The sequence below is a fragment of the Symphodus melops genome (genome assembly GCF_947650265.1).
Source record: "Symphodus melops genome assembly, chromosome: 23".
In the NCBI taxonomy this organism is placed as follows: Eukaryota; Metazoa; Chordata; class Actinopteri; order Labriformes; family Labridae; genus Symphodus; species Symphodus melops.
Genome location: NC_136713.1, coordinates 10,917,674 through 10,943,154, shown reverse-complemented (window position 1 = coordinate 10,943,154; position 25,481 = coordinate 10,917,674). Strand labels below are relative to the sequence as shown.

At 47.0% G+C, this 25,481-nt stretch overlaps 2 protein-coding genes across 5 annotated transcripts in view; one reads left to right on the top strand and one right to left on the bottom strand.

The window, feature by feature from the left end:
• slc19a1 (solute carrier family 19 member 1) overlaps nucleotides 1-20,263 on the bottom strand; it is an 84,444-nt gene extending 64,181 nt beyond the window's left edge. Inside the window, exon 1 of the mRNA XM_079336092.1 lies at nucleotides 20,253-20,263. The gene's annotated coding sequence lies outside the window, so the exon portion shown is untranslated. The remainder of the gene's footprint in view (nucleotides 1-20,252) is intronic.
• LOC306818472 (histone deacetylase 4-like) overlaps nucleotides 1-23,558 on the top strand; it is a 42,425-nt gene extending 18,867 nt beyond the window's left edge. For all 4 annotated transcript variants that reach the window (XM_079336080.1, XM_079336079.1, XM_079336078.1 and 1 more), the window contains 24 exons: nucleotides 179-516; nucleotides 3,712-3,862; nucleotides 4,535-4,658; nucleotides 6,059-6,177; nucleotides 10,532-10,660; nucleotides 10,745-10,854; nucleotides 11,535-11,669; nucleotides 11,768-11,960; nucleotides 13,852-14,075; nucleotides 16,278-16,496; nucleotides 16,848-17,043; nucleotides 17,743-17,876; nucleotides 17,966-18,068; nucleotides 18,153-18,199; nucleotides 18,296-18,403; nucleotides 18,618-18,673; nucleotides 18,784-18,871; nucleotides 18,970-19,089; nucleotides 19,300-19,397; nucleotides 19,504-19,622; nucleotides 19,739-19,872; nucleotides 20,205-20,289; nucleotides 20,500-20,644; nucleotides 21,323-23,558. In XM_079336080.1, coding sequence (XP_079192206.1) covers nucleotides 179-516; nucleotides 3,712-3,862; nucleotides 4,535-4,658; nucleotides 6,059-6,177; nucleotides 10,532-10,660; nucleotides 10,745-10,854; nucleotides 11,535-11,669; nucleotides 11,768-11,960; nucleotides 13,852-14,075; nucleotides 16,278-16,496; nucleotides 16,848-17,043; nucleotides 17,743-17,876; nucleotides 17,966-18,068; nucleotides 18,153-18,199; nucleotides 18,296-18,403; nucleotides 18,618-18,673; nucleotides 18,784-18,871; nucleotides 18,970-19,089; nucleotides 19,300-19,397; nucleotides 19,504-19,622; nucleotides 19,739-19,872; nucleotides 20,205-20,289; nucleotides 20,500-20,644; nucleotides 21,323-21,362 — 3,215 coding nt within the window. In that variant the 3' untranslated portion in view covers nucleotides 21,363-23,558. The remainder of the gene's footprint in view (nucleotides 1-178; nucleotides 517-3,711; nucleotides 3,863-4,534; nucleotides 4,659-6,058; nucleotides 6,178-10,531; nucleotides 10,661-10,744; nucleotides 10,855-11,534; nucleotides 11,670-11,767; nucleotides 11,961-13,851; nucleotides 14,076-16,277; nucleotides 16,497-16,847; nucleotides 17,044-17,742; nucleotides 17,877-17,965; nucleotides 18,069-18,152; nucleotides 18,200-18,295; nucleotides 18,404-18,617; nucleotides 18,674-18,783; nucleotides 18,872-18,969; nucleotides 19,090-19,299; nucleotides 19,398-19,503; nucleotides 19,623-19,738; nucleotides 19,873-20,204; nucleotides 20,290-20,499; nucleotides 20,645-21,322) is intronic.
• Nucleotides 23,559-25,481: the final 1,923 nt, after the last annotated feature.

Below are 25,481 nucleotides of genomic sequence, written 5' to 3'. Positions count from 1 at the left end.
GGCGCGACACGTTTTGTCGGGATAAATGCATGTGATGCGGATGTTGTGAAATCTTCTTTGATCACCTCCATCGATCCATGCATCGCAATGTGTCCAAAAGAGTAAGCCTGCAAATTGCTGCACATGCATGTGTTCACATCTGTTTCATCACGTCTCTGTCCTCCTTCTTGTCTTCCAGTGGACATCAACTCGGCGCTGCCCCTGCGTCTCCCCCCAGCAGCCATCCCCATGGACCTGCGCGTGGACCATCACCACCACCACCAGCAGCAGCAGCAGCAGGTCTCATCGCTCTCCCCGCCCGGCCAGCAGTCGCCCGGCCAGGGCTCTCTGGGAGGATCTGGAGCGGGCGGCGGGGGCGTGGCGGGCTCCTCCATGCGCGAGCAGCAGCTGCAGCAGGAGCTGCTGACGCTGAAACAGAAGCAGCAGATCCAGAGGCAGATCCTCATCGCGGAGTTTCAGCGGCAGCATGAGCAGCTGTCCCGACAGCACGAGGCCCAGCTCCAGGAACACATCAAGGTCCGCTTTAACAACAAGCTAACCCACATGAGTCCTTTTTAATTAGGGGAAGACTGTGCAGCAGATACATATCGTACTGTCTACATAAGCAAGATCTAAGATTAGATTCAGGGCCAAAGATTTCTTGTGTTTATTTTCTCTCGAGCAAACTAAAAAGTACACTTTCATATATCCAGTCTGTAAGCGTTCTCAAAGACGGAGCATATCGAGTATCTCTTGCTTTTATTCACAATGAAAAATAGCATCATCAATAATTAAAGCTGCCGGCCAGCAATGCAAACAAACAAACAGTTAAAGCTGCACAAAGAGTTCCTTTTGACTTAATCCACGAGGCAACAGTCCAAAATCAAAGCAGCCAGGCTCGTCGCCCAAACCTGTTTAATAAAACTTGCAAACGAAGCGGAGGCAGCTCTTCATTTGGTGTGCCGCCCTTCTTCTTCATTAACAGACTCCTCTCTGCAGCAGCTTTTAAGCACTCTCTGCTGCGAGTCGAGAGCAAGCAGGCACTCCGGCTTCATTAGCTTCAACATCAGGGACGCTTCACAGCGATGGCGCCGACGTGCTCGGATCCAGGCGGGACGTTCGCGGCGCTGGCTTGTGAGCCGTCAAACTCCAAGTCCTGTTGTAGCCTCACTCCCAATGTCAGCCTGTAAAATAACCAACACAGCTGAAACAAGAAGAGAATCAGGGGTCGCTGAGAATATGACACATATCAGATCGAGGTAGGATTACACATTCATGATCTAGATCAACACGCCCACACTCTTTAGTTTTAATACCTCAGGGTCCCTGAACGCACCGTACAGCCCCCGTCAGACTGAGATGTCACACACAAATATTCCACTGTTTTTATTATTATTATTATTGAAGCTGTAATGTGACTTGTAGTACGAGCACATGCAGCTGAACTACTTGATCATGTTTTTGTCCAGGACTTAGAATAAAAAGTCTAAAAATGGATTGTGGGGGCCGGAGATTAGAGCGCAGCGTGCAGGATTACGTTAGTTTGAATGTAAGGATTTGAGTTCCTCACGTGTAACTCTTTTGTTTTTTATTATTCCTTTCTTTTTACTTCTCCATCTCCTCCTTCTTTACTCTCCTATTGACTTTTTCTTTCTTTCTTCCTTCCTTCCTTCCTTCCTTCCTTCTTTTTCCTTCCTTTCTTTCTCGTTGTCCCCATTTCTCTTCATCTGTCTTCAGCTTTTTTTCCTCTCATCCTCCCTTTGAATTCCCTTTTTCCTCTCCTCCTTCCTTCTTGTTTTTCTAATATGTTCCTCTCCTTCCTCCCTTTCTGTCTTCTTTTTTTGTCCATTATCTTTTTTTCTTCCTTTCCTTCATCCCCCCCTTCCGTTCATTTTTTTTCCTGTTGAAGTTTGTTTTCAGTCTTTTTCCGAGCGTGCTGTTCAACATCTGAACAGATGAAATGGCCTCTGCTCGCTTTGTGTTGTGATGCTGAGCGGTGAATGATGCTGTTCGCGGCTTGTAAAGGGGGGGGGGGGCTGTAGGACCACTCAGGTGGAGACCTGTGACGCACAACCTGAGCAGGGAGGCCCGGCTTCAATCAGCCCCATTCACAGCTTCTGTGTACACACACACACACGCACACACACTCCGCTAACAGGCATTAAAACCTACACATCCTCTCAAATGTCAGCAAACACACACACACACTTATTCATTTTTCCTCCAGCAACACACCACTGCGCGCGCACACACACACACACACACACACACACACACACACACACACACACACACACACACACACACACACACACACACGCTTATTCATTTTTCCTCCAGCAACACACCGCTGCGCGCGCGCACACACACACACACACACACACACGCATATACACACTTAAATGTCTGCAAACACACATTTTAAACATGTTGACAAAAGGAAACTGGCATCAAGTGAGAGCGATCCCAAAACACTTTGCAACATTCATCTAAAACTTTAAAACGTGTGTGTGTGTGTGTGTGTGTGTGTGTGTGTGTGTGTGTGTGTGTGTGTGTGTGTGTGTGTGTGTGTGTGTGTGTGTGTGTGTGTGTGTGTGTGTGTGTGTGTGTGTGTGTGTGTGTGTGTGTGTGTGTGTGTGTGTGTCAGAGGTGGTTAGTTTAGGCCTTCCCACCCACTCAGTCCTCGATCCCCAATGATGATTGAAAGAGCAAAAAAAACAAAGATGGAGGATCTGCAAACAGAAGGCGTCCCCTTCCTCTCACCTTTGCTCTCTCACTCATGCACTAACCTGCGATTCGCCTTTAAAAGAAAGTTTAGAGTTTTTGGGTGGAGGAAATGGATTTTAAAGATTTCTGTGTGAATTTCGAGCGTTTAATTGACGCTTTTATCCGCGGTGACTCACTGCGAGTTGAAGCGTTCAAGGACGCTTCAATGATCGCCGAGAAAGAACATTCTGGATTTAATGAGGAAATTATTTTTTGGACTTTTTTTGTTGCAGAACAAACTGTGAAGACACAGTTGAAACATCCAGAGCGTTTAACAGATGCTCTTCTGTCTTCTTTCTGGAGCGACGAGGAAGAGAGCAGATTGCATTGTGTGTCTTTCAGAAGACTCAGCCGCAGTTAAACTGTTTATGATTATCTGAAGGCTTACGCTTGTGGCCTGAGGTTTTAAAAGATTGCAAAGGTTTTTATTTTATTGCTTTAAACAGATGTCTTTATTCATGATATCAGATGGAAACTTCAGCAGAATGGAAGTGGAACGCAAATAGAAGTAATAATGAATTAAAGTCAGTGAAGAAGTTGCCTACGACTGCTTTAGTCAAAGTTAGAAACAGATGCTGCTGTGATTCTAAAATGGGCATTTAGGTGTGTTACAAACCTGGCGTTCGGGTTCACACATTTAGACGTGAGAACGCAGCAGCAGATATTCAGGAAGAATCACCACGAAGCTAGCTGGAGGGAGTGTTGTGATCCTGCAGTCGTTGCTGTATTACAAGCACAAAGATGGCATAGTCATAGTCTAACTTACCGATGAATTATTTCACTTTTACCCCCACACATCTGCTCGCCCGGACTCCATAATGAACTCTTAACATGGAGTCTGGATAAAGTCAGGGGGAAACATTTAGTTGCATTTGACCAAACAGCTTCTGTCCCAAACGGACAAACGAAGAGTGACGTATTTTTTTTTTTTGTTGCTGACATGTTATTTGTTGTTTCCTCGTGCAGCAGCAGCAGGAGCTCCTGGCGCTGAAGCACCAGCAGGAGCTGCTGGAGCACCAGAGGAAGATGGAGAACCACCGTCTGGAGCAGGAGCTGGAGAAGCAGCAGAGGGAGCAGAAGCTGCAGCTGCTGAAGAACAAGGAGCGGGGACAGGAGAGTAAGTCACCGACTGAGATGCAGCGCGTCGACTTGAAAGCTCGATTTTTAGAAAAACGACGACACGTCTTCAGCCTTAATGTGAACTCTCGACATCGCAATATTTTTACAGGGGACTTTTCATTCAAACAGTCAAAGCGCAAGTGTTGGGGTCAGTGTTCACAGTGTGTGCGTTTGTGGATTCAAATGTCAGCACGCGTGTGTGTGTGTGTGTTTTCCGTTTGACTTGGAGGTGTAGTGTATTTACAGCGGTAAACGAGCTTTATTAGCCGGTGGCCTTGGCGCGGGGGCTAAGCCGAGCCGCGCTGCTGGATGTCTCTCAACAGTTCATTGAAAGGCAGCGGACAGGAGTCCTTGAGAGCAGTTTACGCACTGTATGAAAGTGGCCACAGAGCGAGGCTGCATCCGTGCGAGTGTGTGTCTAGTGTGTGTGTGTGTGAGAGGAAGAACCAGGATCGCCCTGGGTTTTCATTTGTTGTCTCTTTATGAGAGATGATGTCATACCCTAGCACATCTGGACATCCTGCTGGCTTTAAGAAGGAGCTAATGAATGAATGCTCCAGATCAAGCTGAACATCTGGTCGGTCCGGATTGAAGAGCTCCTCCTCAGACACTTTCTGAAGGGTGTTCGTGGAGCTTTTTCCTCACTTTCTTCTCCGTCTCGCTCCTCCAGGCGCCGTGGCGAGCACCGAGGTGAAGATGCGGCTCCAGGAGTTTGTCCTGAACAAGAAGAAGGCTCTCGCCCAGCGCAGCCTCAACCAAGGAGGCCTCCCCAATGACGCTCCGTATTGGTACCGGTGAGGAAGGATCACTTTCTGAATAATAAGGAACAGAAGGTGTATCGATGCATTTAGATGGTGCTTTGCACTCACAGATGATGGTTTGCATCAGAGAGTAAAGGAAAGACTTTGTTGCATGTGTTTCCATCTCCATTCTTACTCATGATTGTCAGCGGTGGGATACAGTCGGAGATCCTTAAAAGTTTGGATGGTAATTCTCCCTCTCTGACAGCCGATGAATAATGTATTAGTTTGTGTCTTAATGTGTCACAGAGCTTCCTGTCTCTCTCTCACCTGCCACACTGTGTGAGCCCGACTGAGCGACGGATGCAGCAGGGTCATAAAACAAAGACACATGCACGCTCACCAATTGCACATGCACACGCACGTGACAGCAGGATATTACAACCTGATGATAGGGGCTTCTTACGTCCACAGGCTCGGCCTTGAATGTTTATTGTTGCGTCTCTGAAGGCCCTTCTGCAGGTGTGCGGCTTCTCTTTGTTCAAGTCGCCCATCACATGCTCTTGTCGTCTCTCGGTGACACTTTTTGCGTGACAAATCGAGCGTGTGTAAAGAATCTGATCGTCAAGCTCTCCAAGTCATCAGTTTGTATATCGACGTTGTCTGCTTGTGCAGAGCGAAAGATGGACGTAACCTGGATGAAACACTTTTTAATCTGATTCCCACAGATCCTTCAAAACGTTCAAAGAAATTTGGCTCAGACGAGATAAAAAAATAAACTAAAATAAAATAAAAAATTCAAAGGCAGGCTGAAGAGAGCAAACGAGGATTACGAGGCGGACTGGAACACAAGCAACAAAGATCTTTCATATTTGGAACAATGACGATCAAAGTCAGCGAGTCCCTCATTGAGAACGAAAAGCACCGAGGCTTCATGCTGCACAAATAGTTACCAAAAAAAGTTCCGTGAGGAGTTTAAAATATTCAAACACTGTGAATTATTTGCATTTTATATTCCACTATAAAAACACGCCACAAAATGCAAATACATAATGTTACATGCTCTTAATGTGTAATAAAAACACCCACAGGACTTTGAACAGCCCACTGTGAGGTAAACATTCTCGTCTTTGTCCCCCCCCCTCGTTTTGGGACAGCAGAGTGTACGTCCACTCGTCGGGAACATGCATTTGGTCCGGAGCCAACTCGGCTTAACTTTTCCTACAAACACCACCTTATTCTGAGCAGATGGCAGCACATGTCTGCAGGCCTTGCCAAGGGATTTGCATGATGCGTTAATCATACAGATCTTTGACAGCCATGAAGTTAGTTACATTGGGAGGATTACTCTTTTAGGCATTATGTCCTGTGGGGGTTTTTTTGCCCTTGGAAACATATTTATGATTTCCTGGTAGTGTCTTTAAAAACTTGGTATTTGTGTTTTTGTTCTACAGCAAAACCCAGCACAGCTCTCTGGACCAGAGCTCGCCTCCACAGACTGGTGTCTCCACCTACAACCACCCTGTGCTGGGTGTCTACAACCCGCGCGATGACTTCCCTCTGCGTAAAACCGGTAAATGCACGCTGGCACATTTGTTCGTACGAGAGATCCTAACGTCCGGTAGCTTCTTTGCAAACTCACCTCCGGCGTTATTTAGACGAGGCATCAGGGCTCGGCTGTGTTAGTCACAACCACATTAGGCTGTCAGTTTCCTCCCAGCATCCTCCACAGGAGAGTCTTTGAGAGAGTGGAAGCGTAGGTGGTTCACGAGTTCAACAGAGTGAGAGAGGTTTGTACCATTTGAAGACATGACGTTTGTTGTTGTTTGAAGAATTCTTCATCTCGGGGGTTTGTTTTTGATTACCTATCCTTCAGAACAGTCAGGATCTTGACCCTCACAGCGTTCATAATTACAGATTTTAATTAAAATCGGCAGAGATTTTTTTTACACGTTTTGCTGTAGTATTTTGTCTGCCCTTCATTTGTTTGGTTATTGCATATTAAAACAAACTTCCTCTGACGGCTTTGAATCAAGGGCTTCATCATCTCTTCTAGTAATGCAACAATTACTTTTGGGGTTCCCCAGGGCTCTATTCTTGGTCCTTTATTGTTTTCAATCTGCTTGATAGCTCTGGGTCTGGTAATTCACAGCAGCAATGTGTCTTCTTTCTGTTAAGCTTATGATACACACACACACACACACACACACACACACACACACACACAGTAAACACATGGGGACTCCCTTCTGTTTACTCTCCCTTTCACTCGTCTCTTCTGGTTCTTTATCTTTAAAGGAAGCTGTGCCGTTGCATTATATTTATAGAGTCCCTCTGAGCCCAGTGAAGGTGCTGCTTTTATTATGAGCTGTATCTTTGCAGTGTGCTTGGATTCTCTTTAAAATGAGTGACAGGTCTGGTCAATAGTCATCGGAGCTGCAACATTAGAAAAAGGTGGATTTTTTTTTTGCAAATCCTTTATCTAGGCTTCTTCGCGCCGACTAAAGACGCCTTTTCCGAGTCAAATCAGCTTTGTATGTGTACGGTGGCGGTGGCGGCGGCGTGAAGCGGCGGTCGTCTCTTCCAGTGCAATTATTCACTTAGCACGGCGGCAGGAGGCGACAGCCAGCGCTGCAGCCCCGTCGACTCTGAGCCTCTGGGCTGTTGGATACACACAGCCACGGTCCACCCTGAGAGAGGAGGAAGAGGAGAGATGGAGGAAAAAAAAAAAAAAGAGTGAAAATGAGGAGTGATGATCAAAAAGATTGGAGAGTGGAAGATGAGCATTTTGTGACTTCATCGACCATCTGAAAGAGCTCAAGACTTTTTTTTTTTTTTTCTTGGAACGGAAAATGTTTGAGGCTGAAAAATTGAAGTTTTTTTTCTTTTTTTTCCAAAGACAGCAAGAGAAGAAGGCACCATGATGCCTCAGTCCAAAAAGCGAGCTTCATATATGGGAAGAAAGACACGAGAATTGACCAGATCGACTCTGGACTGTCAGTTTGTCCCTCGATTTCTACAAAGCTTATGACTGTGCTCGGCTGCAAGAGAGGGGAGAACCTGTGCCACCCTGATATTTGCCCACAGCGATGACGTGCTTTGCGGGGTTTACTTATGGTAATGCCAGCTCTGGGGAGGTTAGAGGCTCTTTTATTTCACCGCCTGGCCATAAAACAGGAGGACTGGCAACCAGGGTTCCCAGCAATGGTCAAACAGCGCTCTTTTGTGCATCCTTAATCCCGACCTTTGACATGAAAGAAGTTCTGTGCAGATGTAGACTCCTACTAAAAGCAGATTCAGATCAGTAGGACAAGAGATCAAACTTAAAGTCGCTTAAGATCTATTGCGTAAAATTGGGCGCAAAATAATTTTGTTCAATTTTGTTATTTTATTCATTTTCACCCTATATACTAGTGCGGCCAATATAACCGTATAAAACGCGAAGACATTCGGCGTCCTGATAAATAAAGTCGTCAGAATCTGAATCTGAAGCGGCGGCATGGGGAAGTCATCCCGAGCAGACGACTGAACCAGCGCCGCTTGAATTGAATGAGAAGTGGCGCTCCTCCTGGATCTGTCTCTTCAAGACAAACCTGATGGTTCAAATGTCGATGGACTGGAATGAAGAGCCACTCTCCAGGTGAGCTACGTCTCACATCGCTGTGGTCTGGAGCAGAAACAACATTACTGCTGATGCTGCACCGATGAGCTTTATTTAGAGCAGTGTGGATCGAGGAGAAAAGGAGCCACATCCGTCGGAGGAGCATGACCTCCGCACGTGGGGCTCGACCTTACCCGCTAGGCGAGGCACTCTGCACACACAGAATGATGGACTTTGCCACTAACAATGTAAATGAGGGAATATGGAGGCAATATAGATCGATCTAATGGCTACCTTTATAGATGATATCAAAGTAGGGTTTGATGTCGTTTCATCATCATAACTTTACTGCTTCCCTTGCTGTGATTATTGTGAGAGTAGAGGAGATAATAGTGTTTGATGAAAACCTGATCCAAACGGGATCTTCTCACATCTTTAGCTCTTAGTACACAGGCAATAAAAAGTATCTCATGATCTTACGATCTTCCCTGTGTGGAGTGCATACTCACATTCACATGAATGCACCAGAAAGCTGCAGATGGGCTGGGAAAGTTGTAACGCACTCTGACCCTATATTCCCTCTTTTCACTGATGAGTACATGTGGGCATTTTACACAACCTAACTGGGGCAGCCAGGCCTTCACATGGACACAATGGCGACAGGAGACCGGACTGAGCAGCTCCGCCTTTATACACAGCAACATGCCGACATGTGAATACAGGCCTGTTTTAACAGGGTGACAATGCACCATCTGTGCACTGATATCATGTGTGATTGTATGCGCTCATGCTCCCATAATAGCCCTCATGTCCTACAGTATGTAAAGGCTGTGAAGCATGAAGTCTTATTTTCTCAGCTCATCTGAAAAGAGGAAATAATAAAGATCTTATTCAGATAACAGCCAGTACTCAGTATTTGGACCTATGGACAGCTTCTTTTTTACTTTCTTAGAAGTTTTATTTAGTCTAGATTTACAAAGCGATTCAAATTTCCCCCTGGTGAAAACTGTCGTGGTTTTTGTTTAAAATAATTAAGAGCGAGGTTAATGAACCTGAACACAATCTCGTTTTGTTGATAATTGGCTCCACAGACTTCCACCCACGTCAATTGGTTTGGCTCCCACTGGCCCTTCATTGAATCTTCACACTTCTTCTTCTTCTTTTTTTTTGCACGTTTATTTTAATCTGCCATGATCGGAAAGGCGGAAAGAGGAACATCTTCATATTCGGATGAAATGTTTCATAAAAGGATTTTCCTCTGAAGTTTTGGTTCGAGGGATTTAGTCAGCGTCGGTGGCGTCCGTTTAAAGCAAGAGCACCCAGTCGCAGATTAATCTGGTTGTGTCACAATCAGGGTTAGTGGTGCACCACTGTGTAGTCGGGCCTCTTTTGGTAATTAAAAATTGGATAATGAATAGTGGAATTATCCTCCGCCACTTGATTGGCAGGGCAAAGTAAACAAAGCGTTAGCCTCATGGCCGGAGCCAAGGTGACATGCCGTTCTCTTCTCTCCATTCACAAGTCGGTCACAGTGCACACAAAAGTCCCAGAGGCCTTTAGCCATTCAGACATGGCTAACAGATTTGAGCTGATTGCTTTTGAGCCTCGGCCTTGTTGGGGAAAGTGGATCAGATTTTGGCAGGTGAGCGAGAGGGAGGAGTCGTGCAGGTTTTATAACCGAGGAGATGCGTGGAAGGCGGCGCTCCGTGACCGACCAGTGCGTGGACCTCTGCAGCTCACGTCAGCTTTATCTGTTCACCATCAACGAGGCTTGAAGAAGGTTGTCGTAGACGAAACAAGAGTCATGAAACGTAAAAAGGTTTGATCTGCTGTCATTTCATTTCTCCGCTTGTCGCTTTTGATCTTTTTCAAAGCTGCACAGAACAAAAGATGATCAGATCCACGTGTGCCTTATTAACTCTACATGTAGTGTGACGACAGACCGTCAACCCTCTGAAAGCACAAAGAGCGTCCTCGCCTCCAGGTGATCCGAAGCACGATCGAGCCCCAGACTCCAGACGGTTTGACTCGGGTGAAGTGCTCAAACCTTCGCACAGTTTTTAAGTTGGTCAGGAAAGGAAGCTTTATCCAGCAGACGTGTGCGATCAGGCGCAAAATATTTGCAAAGCAGAACTCGCATACAACAAGGAAGGCTCACGATCAGTTTTGGATTTGCTTTACTATAAAACAAATGTTGCCGTAATAAGTTGAAAAGTGTTTTTTTTTCTTCTGTTTATTCCACCAAATTCTGTCGCTGATCAGCTTTCTCACTGGGCGTGAATAAATCACTCGATCATCGTGTCTGACACTCTCATCTTTCTTTCAGCCTCGGAGCCAAACCTGAAGCTTCGCTCCAGGCTGAAGCAGAAGGTGAGCGAGCGGAGGAGCAGTCCGCTGCTGCGCCGCCGAGACAGCCCCATCACCACCGCCAAGAAGCGCTCACTCGACATGGCAGGTGAGGGAGACCGGCGCAGACTTTGTGAGTGTGGTTTACAAACAACAAAAAAGGAGCTTGATGCGAGTGCGCGTGTTGTTTCAGACTCTGCGTGCAGCAGCGCCCCAGGCTCAGGCCCGAGCTCCCCGAATAACAGCTCCAACAACATCCCCAATGAGAACGGCATCACTGTGTCGGTCTGCAACAACACAGAGGTAACTCAAGTGCAACACAGACTAGGAAGAATACGATCAATTCCTTCAGTGATTTACTCCCTAACTCGTCACGTGAGCCTTAACTTCCACATTTAAAGTCAAAATCAGGGATGGTTTTTTTTTTTAGGCCTTTTGCTTGTGCAAAAACTTAACACATCAATTCCTTTTTCCATAATTCTGATGAATGTCTCCCCTGCAGGAAAGAGAGTGGATGTTAAAGCTTTTTTTTTTCTTTTTCAAGGCAGAAAAACCTTGAAATCATGAGTTAATTTATGCATTATGGCACAAAACATCAGCGAGACAGCCTCAGCTCAAAAGCCTTAGTATAGGATGAGCACTCATTCGGTCGGCACAAAGGCAGACTTTGCAGCACCTGCAGAGAGAGAGAGTCTACTTAAGGCGAAATTATAAACAAATGCTGCAGCTTGATTAGCGTATGAACATGGCAGCCTGTAGCACCTACAGAGAGGGACATGATGGCGTGCAGAGGAGGGAGACAGCCAAGAAGCTATTTGCGGCATCCATTAGGAGCACTCAGGCGGTGTGGAGGAGGCTTGTCGCCGTGACGATTTCACATCGCCACTAGCTCCCTCCTCATGTGTGGACATCTACCGCCGCGGCGCTGTTCCTCCTTCTCGCCGCAAACCCTCCGAATGAATCATTTAAAATGTGCTTCCCAGGCGTCTCTGGCCCAGCGGCTGTGCAGCGGTGCCGAGCGCGGCTCCGTTAACCAGCTGTCCCTCTACACTTCACCGTCCTTACCAAACATCACCCTGGGGCTGCCCGCCACCGCCACCGCCACGGCTGCTTCCAATGTAAGGAGTCGCCTCTTGCCAAATCACTAACAGATCCCATTCTTTTATTTATGCTGTGAACTTTTAGCGGATGACTCCACCTCTGCTTCCCCCTCCAGGTGACTTCAGCCCAGCAGGATGGAGGTCTGCAGCCGGCTCTCTCACTCAGCCCCCCCTTTCTCTCCGGCGGCCACTTGACCCCCTACCTAGCTGAGGCTGGAGCTGGAACAGGCGGGCACGGTGCACACAGCCCACTCCTCCAACACATGGTTCTGATGGAGCAGAGTCCAGCACAGAGCCCCCTGGTGACAGGTAGGAGAAGTCTGACTGAAGACACTCGTAATTAACCCTCTGGACCCCGACACACTCACACCCTCCATCCAGGTGTAGGGTAGACAAACTTCCCTCTCTCAGGCGGAAACAGGAAGTGTGTGTTACCATGGTTTCTCAGCGGCATCCTGAGGAAACGGTTTATTATTAATGTACCTAATACATTCAGTCAAAGTCTTTATGTAGATTATTTTTATTTTTAGTGTAGACTTGGCAAAACGATCAGATGGAGCCCACGACCTTTACTGTAATTTATAATTTAATATTTATTTATTGTCATTTTTAAACAACAGGTTGCCTTCAATGAAAGCTCTCGCTGGTGGAGGGTTTTATAACCCACCACCGCTCCCCGCTAATTGGTTTTGGGACGGGCTTAATGTGGCGGGCTCTCCACGTGGACACGCAAACGGAGGGGTAGGGTGTAGTGGATGGTTTGAAAAAGACCCCCTTCTCTACTCACTCCTGCTCCTTTAATCCAATGAGAGACACAATATGCAGAGTGTGAGTCTGAACATTTGGGAGAAAACCGCAGAAAAAAATCAGAAAGGACTGAAACCTTCCAAAAAAAAAAAAAAAATTAAATGGAGAAAAGATGAAGCAGCTGTGAATCAAAATCACTGCACACTGAAATATTAACACCTCACCAGGTCCTCTTGGTACAGGGGATCTTTGTTTTATATGGTGATGGTACATTTGGTCAGCTGTGATCTATTTTTCTTCAGTCACGTCCACTTCAACATGACGAACGCATTTAGCGCTCTAATTTATGATTAGCGAGAAAAACACAGTGGGGGGAAAATGTGAATGAGTTTCGCTTCGTGCGGCTGTCCCCTGTTTGCCCCCTCACTGACAGATGTCCATTCATTTGCTCATACTAATGAGCTCCTTTCATATAGCGTACGCAGAGAAAGTGTGACATGCTAGCATTGTGCACCCTTTTCCCATCGGCTCTTTCATTGACTACCATTGCGCGGGGGCATCGGCAGTGAATGGGCCATGACGCACGGAGCCGCATGTCCGTGTGTAACAAAACAAGCGGTGGAGAGTTGGGCCGAGGACGAGCGCGTGCCCGCTCGGAGCACAGGGGAAGATGTTTCTGAGCTCGCACAATGAACAGGCGTGTATTTAACCGTCTGAAAGAGCCTCTTCATACCCAGAGGGGCGCCGCGCTCTTCCTTCGTCAGAGAAACAATTGAACAAAACACTCAAGTAATCATGTCATTTTCTCTGATATTTTCAATCAAGCTTCTCAGATCATCTCCCAGCCTCGACCCAGTCTGTTTCTCTCTGTAAACGGACCCAACTGCTCGCTTTTCTCGCCTCTTATCGTCACAATGAAAGGACGGCGGTATGGCAGCGCAGATGGCCGTTTTTTTTTCGGGTTCACAAATACATCTGTTTGCTAATTTTAAGGCCCAACACCCGTAAGAGTGCGAGCAGAATATTTCTTCTCGGCTCGCGCTGCACCGCGGCGTCTCCAGCGTCTTTCGATGCTGGATTGGAAGTCGCGCTCGTCAACCGTGTTCGTCAGCTGCTTCAAAAATGTTGACTTCGTCTTCGTTTGTCCTGTCGTTTTTCGATGAGTAGTCGAGAGCGTCTGCAGCAGGCGGCGGCGGCCGGCGCGCTCTGCCTTTTTTTTTTTTTTTTTTTATGTGAAGGAAGTGTGAACACAGAGCTCAGAACAACACACATGGAAGGGAATGCATTACTCCGCTGCATGATTTAATATTCAGATTGTTTCCATGACAGTGAATTGAATCAGTGTCTCAGAGGTTAACGGTTAATTGGTTGAGTCTCAAACAATGCCCTCTCTGTTCTCCTCCTCCTCGTGCGTCTCACTTTACACTCTGCCTCCCTCGTCCCTCTCCCTCAGGTGTGAGCGGCCTGTCCATGTCTCCGGCCGCCTCCATGGCCAAGCTGCAGCGGCAGCACAGGCCTCTGGGACGCACCCAGTCGGCCCCTCTGCCCCAGGGGAGCACCGCCCAGGCTCACGCCCAGGCGCTGGCCCTGCAGCAGCTGGTGGTGCAGCAGCAGCACCAGCAGTTCCTGGAAAAGCACAAGCAGCAGTTCCAGCAGCAGCAGCTCCACATCAACAAGGTGAGGAGCACAGGCGTGGCCCTGACTAGACCTGGTGAGCCAAATAATAGAGGACGATCCTGTTAACATGCATCTCGAAATTCATCTCCAGACCTGAGCGCTTGTGATTGGATCTCACTTCCTCTTCATTTCATAGCTTTAATTAACTTCGTTAGCCTATAAAGCCGTCGAATGATGCAGACTCGCAGCAGAGCGAGTGATCATAAAAGAGGGGCTGCAGTAAATATACACAGGAGCGCCTCTGTTAATGCTGTGCAGCGTTATCATTAAACATGACGGACTGCCTGCGTGCCACATTCCTCGCGACTGCAGAGGGATCGCCTGGCCTCGCCTCGATCGTGCAGGATCGCCGCGTCTCACCACAGGCACGATTCAGGTCTCGATTGGTCCTCGAGGGTTCGCTCACCAGCCGCACTTCCTGGTGTTAAGACGGCCGTCACGTGACTGCAGGTGACAGAAGAGGACACAGATCTGACATCGCCTTCAAATCCACTGATTTATTATTGAGGACAGGAAGCCAGCGTGGGCCGCCACGGGAGCTGCTGTAGTGTGTGTGTGTGTGTGTGTGTGTGTGTGTGTGTGTGTGTGTGTGTGTGTGGCACCGTGAGAGCTGTGAGTGTGTGTGGACATCTTGTAGTATTTTTGTTTCATAAGTAGGCGGAGGCAGGTATGGGTTAACACGTATAGCACAGTGTGTGTGTGTGTGTGTGTGAGAGAGAGAATCTTTGGTTACCGTGGTTGAGGTAACCGCACGCTGCCATAGCAACAGAGCGGAAGCCTCCTGCCTTATATGGTCAGAGAGGAAGCGAGGAGCTGCCGTTTACCTATTCAAGCAGAGTGCCTGCTGGAGGAGAAGTGGGTGGATGAAACTAGGGATTTCCTCTCCCCCCTCCTCCTCCTCCTCCACCTCCTTCCCTCCTCCTCCTACCTTCTCCCCTCTCCTCCTTACCCTCACCCCCTACTCCTTCCCTCCTCCTCCTACCTTCTCCCCTCTCCTCCTTACCCTCACCCCCTACTCCTTCCCTCCTCCCCCTCCTCCTCTTCTTCCTCCTTACCCCCTCCTCCTTCCTCTTCCTCCCCCCCTCCTCCTGCTCCTTCCTCCTCCTCCCCCTCCTCCTCCTCCTCCTCCCCTCTGGCTCTGCCCCTCTCTCTCTCTCCCTCTTTCTATCTTTCTATCCTTCATATGTTTCGGAGCTCTCCAGTGGCAAAACTCTCTCTTACAGCCTCCGGCAAAAAGGAAAAAAAAAACACCCTACTGTTTTTGTTCTGTTTTTGTTCTCCTTCTTTTTGCGGTGTTGAAGATGAACTTGCTTCTCCAAGAAAGAAGCGAAAGATGATGGGACAGTTTGAAGATTGATTTAGGAGTTGAATGCCCACTCAGATGAGTCTGTCGGCCGGTTGAAATCAAGCAGCTACAACTTTGGGAAAAAAAAACATCGACGCGTCACTTGAGTTACTTTTCAAAAGGAGACTCCAGCGAATGCCCCACTCCGGCTTGTCATATAATAAACTGATTAACTAAACATGAAGAGGATGTTTCTGGGAAAGTAGAGCACGGGGGGGGGGGTTGTTTGGATGCAAAGTAGAAAAGAACAGTAGAGATGGGGACAGAAGGGGGGGGGGGGCTCTGACGTCAATGCTGCGTCGGCGCTGTGCCAGGGGACCCAGAAGCCCAGGGGCACGCACACACACACACACACACACACACACACACAAACACACACACACACACCTGTAGTTGGAGCACTCTTGAGACTTCCTACAAACAAGTTCTCGTCTATGCTGTACGGCATCAAGCTCTCTGCAGCCTTGAAAGTGAATGTCGAATGGTTCGCGTCAGCCGGCGCCCGAATCACTTAAGCGGCAAAGCTCCCCAGAGTGAAGCGATGAAAAGCGGCGCGGCGGGGAGCGCGGAATGTCTCTCTCTCTTTTTTTTTTTTTTCTTTTTTCGACGAGACACATTTCGCCCCGGAGTACAGTCAGCAGAGCGGCCACTCACATTCAATTACCGCGGGTAGGTTTGAAACGAGCAAGACACCAATCTGACTGAGTAATCCAAATTAAGCTCGTTAAAAGAAGAATGCTGGAGAGAAAGGAGCGATATGCCAGGAATTTGATTTGTCTGAATGCAGCCTCACACGTCTGAGGGGATTTGTCACATCCTGCTGTTTTATTGTGAAATAAACTCCCTCCCTTCTGCAGATGATGGCCAAGCCCAGCGAGTCGCCCGTGGGTCGCCAGCACCAGAGCCACCCAGAGGAGACGGAGGAGGAGCTGAGGGAGCACCAGGACGGGGGAGGGGGGGCCCTGCCGCCGGGGGTCACCATCAAGCAGGAGCCGCCCGACCCGCAGGAGCTGCAGGAGGAGGCCATACAGCAGCACAGGGAGCGACAGGCGGAGCAGGAGCTGCTCTTCAGACAGGTAGAGGAGCATGTGAAGTCTCCTTCTTGGTGCTGAGTGATGAAGATGTTGACCTGGGGAAAAAAAATCAGCTCCTTGTCTTTAATCTCCAAACAAATGCTAAAAAAAAAAAATTAAAAAAAAAATCAGAACTTTTTTTTATTTATTGTGGCTGCCCCCTGTTGGCCATAAATTGCAGCTGCAGCAATGTTTCCACATTTCATCTTTAAGGTCAGACTATAAGATCCTTATAATTCTGTAAGGATATAATGAAAAACGTCAAAGATGTTCTGTTGCTTTCTGAAACATCCCATACTTGCTGTAGATTGGATCACACTTGATGCCTGATTCTTGATTTCTGCCTGTGAGCAGCAGGCCCTGTTGCTGGAGCAGCAGAGAATCCATCAGCTCAGAAACTACCAGGCCTCCATGGAAGCAGCCGGCCTGTCCATCTCCTTCCCCGGACACCGCCCTCTGTCCCGGGCCCAGTCGTCTCCGGCCTCGGCCTCCTCCTTCCCGATCAGCGTCCCGGCCTCGGACCCTCCCGTCAAACCTCGCTTCACCACAGGTCTGTCTGTCCTCCTTCATTCCGGTTAAACTGAGTGCCAGACTTTTTCATGTCCCGAGTTCTTGAGGTCTGCCTCTGGTGTTTATTGGTTCAATTCAAACGTTGAATTGGCCGAAGGACGGCGAAACTGATCCGGCCTCCATCTGCGAGCAGAAATAAATCCTGCCAAAAAGAAAAACGTTTCTCCCCCAACTTTGTCTCCCTCTCAGACATCAAAACATGACGATTGAAGGGAGCGGAGGAGAAAAATCTGTCTGAAAGAAGGAACGTAGCTATCAGCACCGAGGAGCTGCTTCTCTGTGTGTTATCACAAGAGTTGGGAGATATTTATAAAACAGTTTGGCCTACTTTACTCCCACTCACTTCCAAACTGCACGGAGCATTTAGGAAGGAGAAAGACATTTTCAGCTTCAGCACCAATCTGGGAAATAAGATCAGGAAGAATCGTCTGCTTTCTACCTCATCAGTCGGTGAGCCAAAGTCGGCGTTGAATTTAAAGCACAGGCAGCAAACGTTGATCGGAAACATCGGAGCTTTGAACTTTAAAAATCATCAGTTCTGAATTGAGATCAGTCAGAATTAGCTTGCACTCCCGCTAACTCATGAATGAAACCCCCCGAACAGTTCGACGGGATTCTTGAAAATACAGCTGAGAATAAACGCGTGTGTGTGTGTGTGTGTGTGCGCGCGCCTCCTCAGGTCTGGTGTACGACTCCCTCATGCAGAAGCATCAGTGTATGTGTGGAAACACTAACAGCCACCCCGAACACGCAGGCAGGATTCAGAGCATCTGGTCTCGTCTGCAGGAGACGGGCCTCAGATCGCAGTGTGAGGTACGTGACCGAAAAGTGGAAGCGACTCGGCGGTGAACGTCACGCGCAGTATGAGAGGTGTGTCATTCTGTGTGTGTGTGTGTGTGTAGTGTATCCGTGGGAGGAAGGCCACTCTGGAAGAGCTGCAGACGGTCCACTCTGAAGCCCACGTCCTGCTGTACGGGACCAACCCGCTCCGACAGAAACTCGATTGTGAGACACACACTCGCAAACAAGCGCAATCTCGTACCCATCCGCCCGCCGTCCCTGATGTAACGTTTCCTCTCTCACCACCAGGTTCAATCACTCCCATGTTTGTACGGCTGCCGTGTGGAGGGGTCGGGGTAAGAAACACTCACATGACGGGGAGGAAACAAAAACTCACATAACCTTTGACCTCAGCTTCGTCGAGTTCTGACCGTTTTTTTTTTTTTTCCCAGGTGGACAGCGACACCATTTGGAACGAGGTGCACTCGTCCAGCGCCGCTCGCCTCGCCGTCGGCTCGGTGGTGGAGCTTGTTTTCAAAGTGGCTACAGGAGAGCTGAAGGTGACCTTTGCTCCATTGTCATTCACAAAGAGCTTGGAAAAGAGAGGGGGCACTTTATTGTTCCAACCAGAGCTTCAAGTTATCGGAGCTCAAAGATGCGTTCGGTGTTTTTGGAAATGTTACAATTTGTCAAAAATCCCCGTCATTTTTTTTTTTTACGTTGTTCAGAGCCACTTTAGTGCTAACACTTGTCACTTCCTGTTTGTCTCTGCAGAATGGTTTCGCTGTGGTCCGCCCTCCTGGACACCACGCAGAGGAGAGCACTCCCATGTAAGGCCACAGCCAGATTACACTAAAGCCCCCGTTTCCACACAGCAGTCCGGTACGGATCGGTACGGTTTGGTACTCTCATGACCGTCTCCTCTGTGTTGGTGTTTCAGGGGCTTCTGCTACTTCAACTCCGTGGCCATCGCTGCCAAACTGCTGCAGCAGAGACTCAACGTCAACCGGATCCTCATCGTGGACTGGGTCAGTTCTGGAGGACGACCCCCCCCCCCCCGCACCTGTGAGGTAATGTGCATCGAAAAGCTGCGTAACTTACCCGTACGTGTGCTGTCTCATCTCAGGACGTCCACCATGGGAACGGCACCCAGCAAGCCTTCTACGACGACCCCAACGTCCTTTACCTGTCCATTCATCGCTACGACGACGGCAACTTCTTCCCTGGAAGCGGAGCACCTGACGAGGTGAGTCTAGAACCTTAATAACTGTCACCGATGCATCATGGGAAACGTGCTTATTTTACTTTCATTTTGAAAAAAAATATCATGTGCAGCGTATCATGTGCAGCGGCTTGCATTTGTATTTGAAATGATGTTTAATTTCATGGCCACATTTCACCTGCTGCAGTAAACAGAGGAGCATTAAAGAGCCAACATGTTTGCTGCCCTCTACAGGTGGGCAGTGGGCCTGGAGTCGGCTTCAACGTAAACGTGGCTTTCACCGGAGGTCTGGACCCCCCGATGAGCGATGTAGAGTACCTGGCTGCCTTCAGGTACACCTTCAGATTTCATCTCATTAAAAAAAAAGTCTTCAAAGTCAAAGGGAGCGGTTGGAGTGTGCCGCCGTGTTGTCATGCAGTTTAATCTTCACGCTCGCAGGTCGGTGGTGATGCCCATCGCCAACGAGTTCGCTCCGGACATCGTGCTGGTCTCGTCTGGCTTCGACGCCGTCGAGGGACACCCTCCACCTTTGGGCGGCTACACTTTAACGTCCAAATGTGAGACAATCTGACGTTCGCTTCTTATCTCAGGCCGACATGTGCGCGTCGGCTGGCTGCTGACAAATGAAGTGTCATACATGCATCACTGATATCAATTCAACCCGTCTGCTCAGGTTTTGGCTACCTGACCCGGCAGTTGATGACTCTGGCTGGAGGCAGGGTGGTTCTGGCTCTGGAGGGGGGTCATGACCTCACCGCCATCTGTGACGCCTCTGAGGCCTGTGTGGCCGCCCTGCTCGGACAGGAGGTACGACAGTCGCCCTGAAGGACACAGAAATATCACCTCCTGTTTCACTGATTAAAGGGATATTCTGTCTTTTTTTTTTTTTTACATGATCAGTAAGTTTGTAACTGGGTCACCTGTAAAGGATCCTCCTGATCTCTGCTTTAGCCAAAGTAAAACGTGTAGAAGCAGAGCCATGGTTTGAAATAACACACTGGAGTCTGGATTGTCAGTGGACTGGTGTTGCATCGGGAATTCTTTTCCCAGCCGACCTGCTGTTCAACAAAAAGACATAACCACCGTCTTTTCCATACTTGTGTTTACACGTGTGTGTTTGTGTTTTTGCCCTTGTGCAGCTGGACCCTCTGCCCAAGGCCGTCCTCGAGCAGAGGCCCAACCCCAACGCCGTGCGCTCTCTGGAGAAAGTTTTAGAGACTCACAGTGAGTTTGCACAAACACTGATAAGACTCTGCAACACTGTCAAACTGTCTGCAGGCTGGGCTCTTCAAATCATGGATGTGAAAGTCACACACACCACATCGCACGCACCTGAGACAGGCAGACGAATCACGGCGGGCTTCAGTTCAAATCTCTCCTTTCTCTTATGTCTGTTTTTTTTTTTTTTTTTTTAAATCTCTCCCCTCCTCTCAGGTAAGTACTGGCGCTCAGTGCACCGCTCCTCGCCGCTGCTCGGACTTTCCCTCCTGGAGGCCAAGCGAGGAGACTCGGAGGAGGCCGAGGCCGTCAGCGCCATGGCCTCGCTCTCCGTGGCTAACACAAACGCCATGGATCACAGGTAAAGAGAGTCCGAAGCCTCACAGTGAAACCTTTTATCTGTAAGATTGATGGCCTGTGAGTTCAGGCTGAAATCTATTTACATTTGGAACACTTAAACATTTACAGCTGATTACTTCCTGGTATGCAAAGTCATGTGAGTGTACATTTTGACTGCACCAGTGAAGCTAATCGCTAAACCACCAAAGAGCACCCACCTTTTTAACATGAAGTCCTCTAAAACAACCTGTTGAAGAGGAGAAGAACTCTGCTTTTAATTCGGCCACAGGCTCTTTGAACTCTGAACATGAACTCTGAAGGAATCTGAGCACATAAGTCCTCTCGGTGTTCGAGAAGAGGCTGAGAAAAGCACAGGTTTGGAAAAAGGAATGGCTTTGTTCAGTGTTTTAATCACCAGATGAGGTTGTTTCAGTGAGTCAGCCACCTCTTCGGTTTATTCACTTCAGTGTAAAAAACCTTGAGAAGGAAGAGAGCTGTTTTCAAACTCTTTGAATTGCAGCCTGTTGATGCTGTTGCTGTCTGTACAATGATGCAGCGAAAAAAAGAAGAAAAAAAGGGAGATGCAAAAAATCCTGTCAAATCAGTTTTTTGTTTTTTTTTATGACGTCTTGTGTTGGAAAGTGTGCAACTCTCAGGGTGAAGTCGTCGTCAGTGGGATTTGTTTGTTTGTGTCGTGCAGGCCCGAGGAGGAGCCCATGGAGGAGGAGGAGCCGCTGTAACCGAGGGAAACGCGAGGGTGTCGCACCGTTTACCATTGACCTCTCCGGAGACAACTCTTTGAGCTGCGAAGAGTCTTCGACTGACCCCTTCATTTACCCCCCCTTAACCCCACTCACCACGTCAGTCACCTTGATTGGCGGCCCCTCGGCCGAGGGGGAGGGGGTGGGCTCAGCCTCAGAGTAGGGAGCCAATCAGGAGACAGAGGACTGCATTAGGGGGAAAACATTTTTAAAGAGACTGTTTTTTTTTTTTTCTGTCAGTCTCCGCCCTCTCATGTTAGCCCACAGCGGCTAACCGTGTGACCGAGGCAGCAAGGTGGTTGTGTTTGGAGTTTGGGGCGAGGTTCGGTCTCGCCGTAGAAAGGTGTGATTTCACGACAGGAACATACGGTGCTTTACACAGCTGCCTTCTGACCACATACAGTATGGACACCAGAGACAGCAGACTCTCCCAGCCGCTAGCTCGGGAGTTACTTTTCTCTTCTATCGACTATTTTTGCTGTGAAACTAAAAGGGCATCGCAGCAACCCCAGATCACATTTTACAAGATGCGTTCACTGTGGACACGAGTCGAGCCGAAGGTTTGAGTCGGCTTTCGCAAAGATTTGAAGACAAGACTGTGGCCTCACCACAGCCTGTCGTTGAAGGTTGGCGAGTGAGAGGAGTGCCTTGGTGAGGGAGGGTCCCCCCCCCCTGCTGGATTTCAGGATTGTTTTCAGGAAAAGATTGCCTTAAGTCAAACGAGGGAGGAAGAGTTTCCGCTCCTTTTCTTGGAGGACGACTAAAAAATAAAACAATCGTTCAGCATGTTTACTTGGAACGTGACGAAGACAAAGTTTACGTCTCTTCAGCCTCTCTCTCTCTCTCTTAAAGAAGAAGAGTTACTTTACTTTTGGATGGATCTATTTTTCTGTAAAAAAAACAAACAAACAAACAAAAAAAAAAGACGAGGAAGCGCTTTGCAACGGTAGATGCCAGCTTCAGTAGAAAAAACGGTGCGAACATGAAAACTTCCAAACAAAATTAGAGTCTCGGAAAAAAAAGAGCAAGCCTATGATGTAGCCTCCCTTTAACAGAAGTCATCGCTTTGTAAACACATGAAGCATGCCGTTTACGCAGAAAGAGTTCTGAACGATATCCAAAAGAGAAAGCCAAGCAAGAAAAGCCAAAGCATGAGTTTTGCATTTACAATAGTACTTTCACTTCACTTAGCTGGCAGACTTTTCTCGTACTGGCCCTTTAAGAGAAGGATCCCGGTACCCAGTTCAATGTTTACTAATTTAACCTTCCACGGATCAAGTGGGCGTTTTCAGTCCTGATCGGCCCTCCAGACGTCGGCCGGTCGGCAGCTGGCTCGGTTGCTCGTGCGAGATGGTCATGTATATTGAATTGAATATATTTTAAAGGGGCAGTAATCGCCTGTTCGTATCTACGTGTATGATTTCCACATCCGAGTTGTCGATATCAAAAAAAGGGGTGGGGGAAGGAAAAAAACAACAAAAAAAACGTGTCTGATAAGCGTGTCCACTTTTTATTTTTTATTGTACAAGATTATTTTTCTAACTTTTTTCATCCATAGATTTTTTGTGTTCTGTGTTTTTATCCATTTTCTGGATAGTTATAGGGCTACCATTCACACCAAGTACTTTTTTTCACCTCTTGATCCAGAACTTTCTTTCTTGTATTTATCAAAAACAAGGAGCAACACCTCCTTTTTCTTTTTCTCTTTCTTTCTCTCTCAGGCTCTCTGCCTATTTTTTTGCATTTTCATCGACCGTGTATTTATAACATGTACTGTTTATAGCAGATTTGTATATGGAAAAGTTTATAAATGTACTCTAACTAATGACAGCTATGATATTGTGAGCGACAAACAGTATGGTGTAAGATATTACTACCATGGACTTAAAAAGCAGCAGCGTATTTAACTCATCATCGACTGCACTGTTTTCTCGACCCTCGAGTGAAGTCATCACACGGCACTGCAATTGGCTTTCCCTAAGCGAAAACATTGGATCACTTTGTTGCCTGATTGATGCATTTTTGCCCGTACCACTTACCTTTAAACTGTGACAACACATCCACAAAGAGGTTGAAAGGAAGTCTCATGTAGCTGGCTGAGTTCTTATTTGTGGTTCGAGGCAACAATGACAGAAAAGTGGATTATTATTATTATTTTATTTTTTTGGGGGGGGGGGGGGGGGGCGCTTGACATTTGAAATGAAACACTCAGCAGACAACTTTGAAATCTCTTTCTGAGTGTGTGTTGCACCATCATGTTCCACTTTACTGACTTTTTCTGCTCCAATCATCTGCTCAACACTCGATTAATCATGTCTGTAAACTGCTTCGTTCACCAGCTTACTCCAGGCGACTCTCGTGTTTATTTGAATATCATTCTATTGAAAATATTGTTCACGTCTAACGAAACATTCCACTTCTTATTCCTTTCATTTGGCTTCTTTTTGTTTCCTGGTTTTAGTTTGTTTTTTGTAGAAACTTGATTACTGCTCTTTCTTTTCCGCCGTCTGCTCGCGCCAACTTTAACTCTTTGCATGGTTTGTGAGTCAGCATGCCTGCTTGTCTATGTAACAAAAATGTATTTGCACAATAGAAGAAGAACACTGGAGGACTTTAAGACAAAACACACACACACACACACACTTGAGAACCTTCCATGGGGGCGACTCCCAAGAGCACCAAACAGGAGGGTTTTTTTCTTCCTCGTTGGTGTGCAAGAATTCAAGACTTTGTCCGAATGACTCCAACGAGGAACCTTTGATATTGTTCTTATTGTTTCCGACGAGTGATTTTAACAGCACTTGTGCACATGTACGGACTGTGCTAAAGAGAAACACGCTCTGCCAAACCTCTGCTTCATCCACACCATCAAAAAAAAGAAGAAAAAAAAAGAGACTCCCAAAGAATGTTCCTCTTTCACAGATTTGTGACGTGCGCTGTTACAGGGAAAAAACGTTTGGAGAAAAAAAAGGGCATCGCCGATCTGATTGTCACTCCCACCTTGGCCAGTTCTCTCTCTATATATATATAACCACTGTGGCTCAAGAGCAATTCTCGGTTTACATGTAAATGGATAAAAAAAGTTATTTTTTGTTTGTTGTTTTGTCTCTATGAAATATGTTATCTTTCTTTGGGACCTACGCTTTGGACATTTCATCTCTGACATCATCTATAAAATATATTTCTGAAAAATACTCCCCTGTGTTCTGTCTTTTATTCTACTTTCAGGAATTTTTCAATCAATATTAAGGGATGAATTATCAGTGTTTTGCTTTTCATCATGTCAAAACAGACACTCAAAGTCCATTTTAGTTCAGCCATAGAGTCAATAATCAATATTTGTCAGTATTAAATGCCTTCAGTGTGTCCACAAAGTCAGGACAGGTCATTCTTATCACTGGCTGTGTTCAGAAAAAACTAAAGAACTCGAATGAAGCTCACTCAGCGCATGACAGAGAAAAGGGCTGATAATGAGGACGACGTGTCGCTGGTTTGAGGAGACGCACCGAGAGGCATGACATCTCAGCTGACTCCAAGCTGAGTGGAAAATCTAATAACATGATCCAATATCTCAAAGTCCAGAGCAGCAGCAATTAATTGACCTTTCACTTTGCTCCTTAAACTGAAGCTTGAAATGTCCCAATAAAATAAATTCCATTATTATTTCTGAAAGGTGGGAGGAGTGAGAAGATTAAACCAAAAATATAAATAAAATACTATGACTTACTATACTTGAACCTATGAATTGAAAAAGGAAAATTTTAATAAATATTTCATCAATAGGCATATTCAAATTGTTACGTGTGGGGTTTTTATGATTTTAGGATGTAGATATAAATCACAATTTGTAACTGTAATTTTACATGAGTTTGTTTGATTGCATCTTGAATTTCCAACAGGATCAATAAAATATCTATTCCTATCTGTCTGCCTGTCTATCTTTTTGTGTACTATACTCACTGAACCTACTGAATAATTTTTTTGAATGTAGGCTTTTCTCGTGTTGTCTTATTCCTTTTAATGGTTTTAGCTTCTTCTCCTGTTTGTGGATTTTAGTGGCCTTCTGGTTCTTCAAATGTCTTCTGTAATGACTGTGTG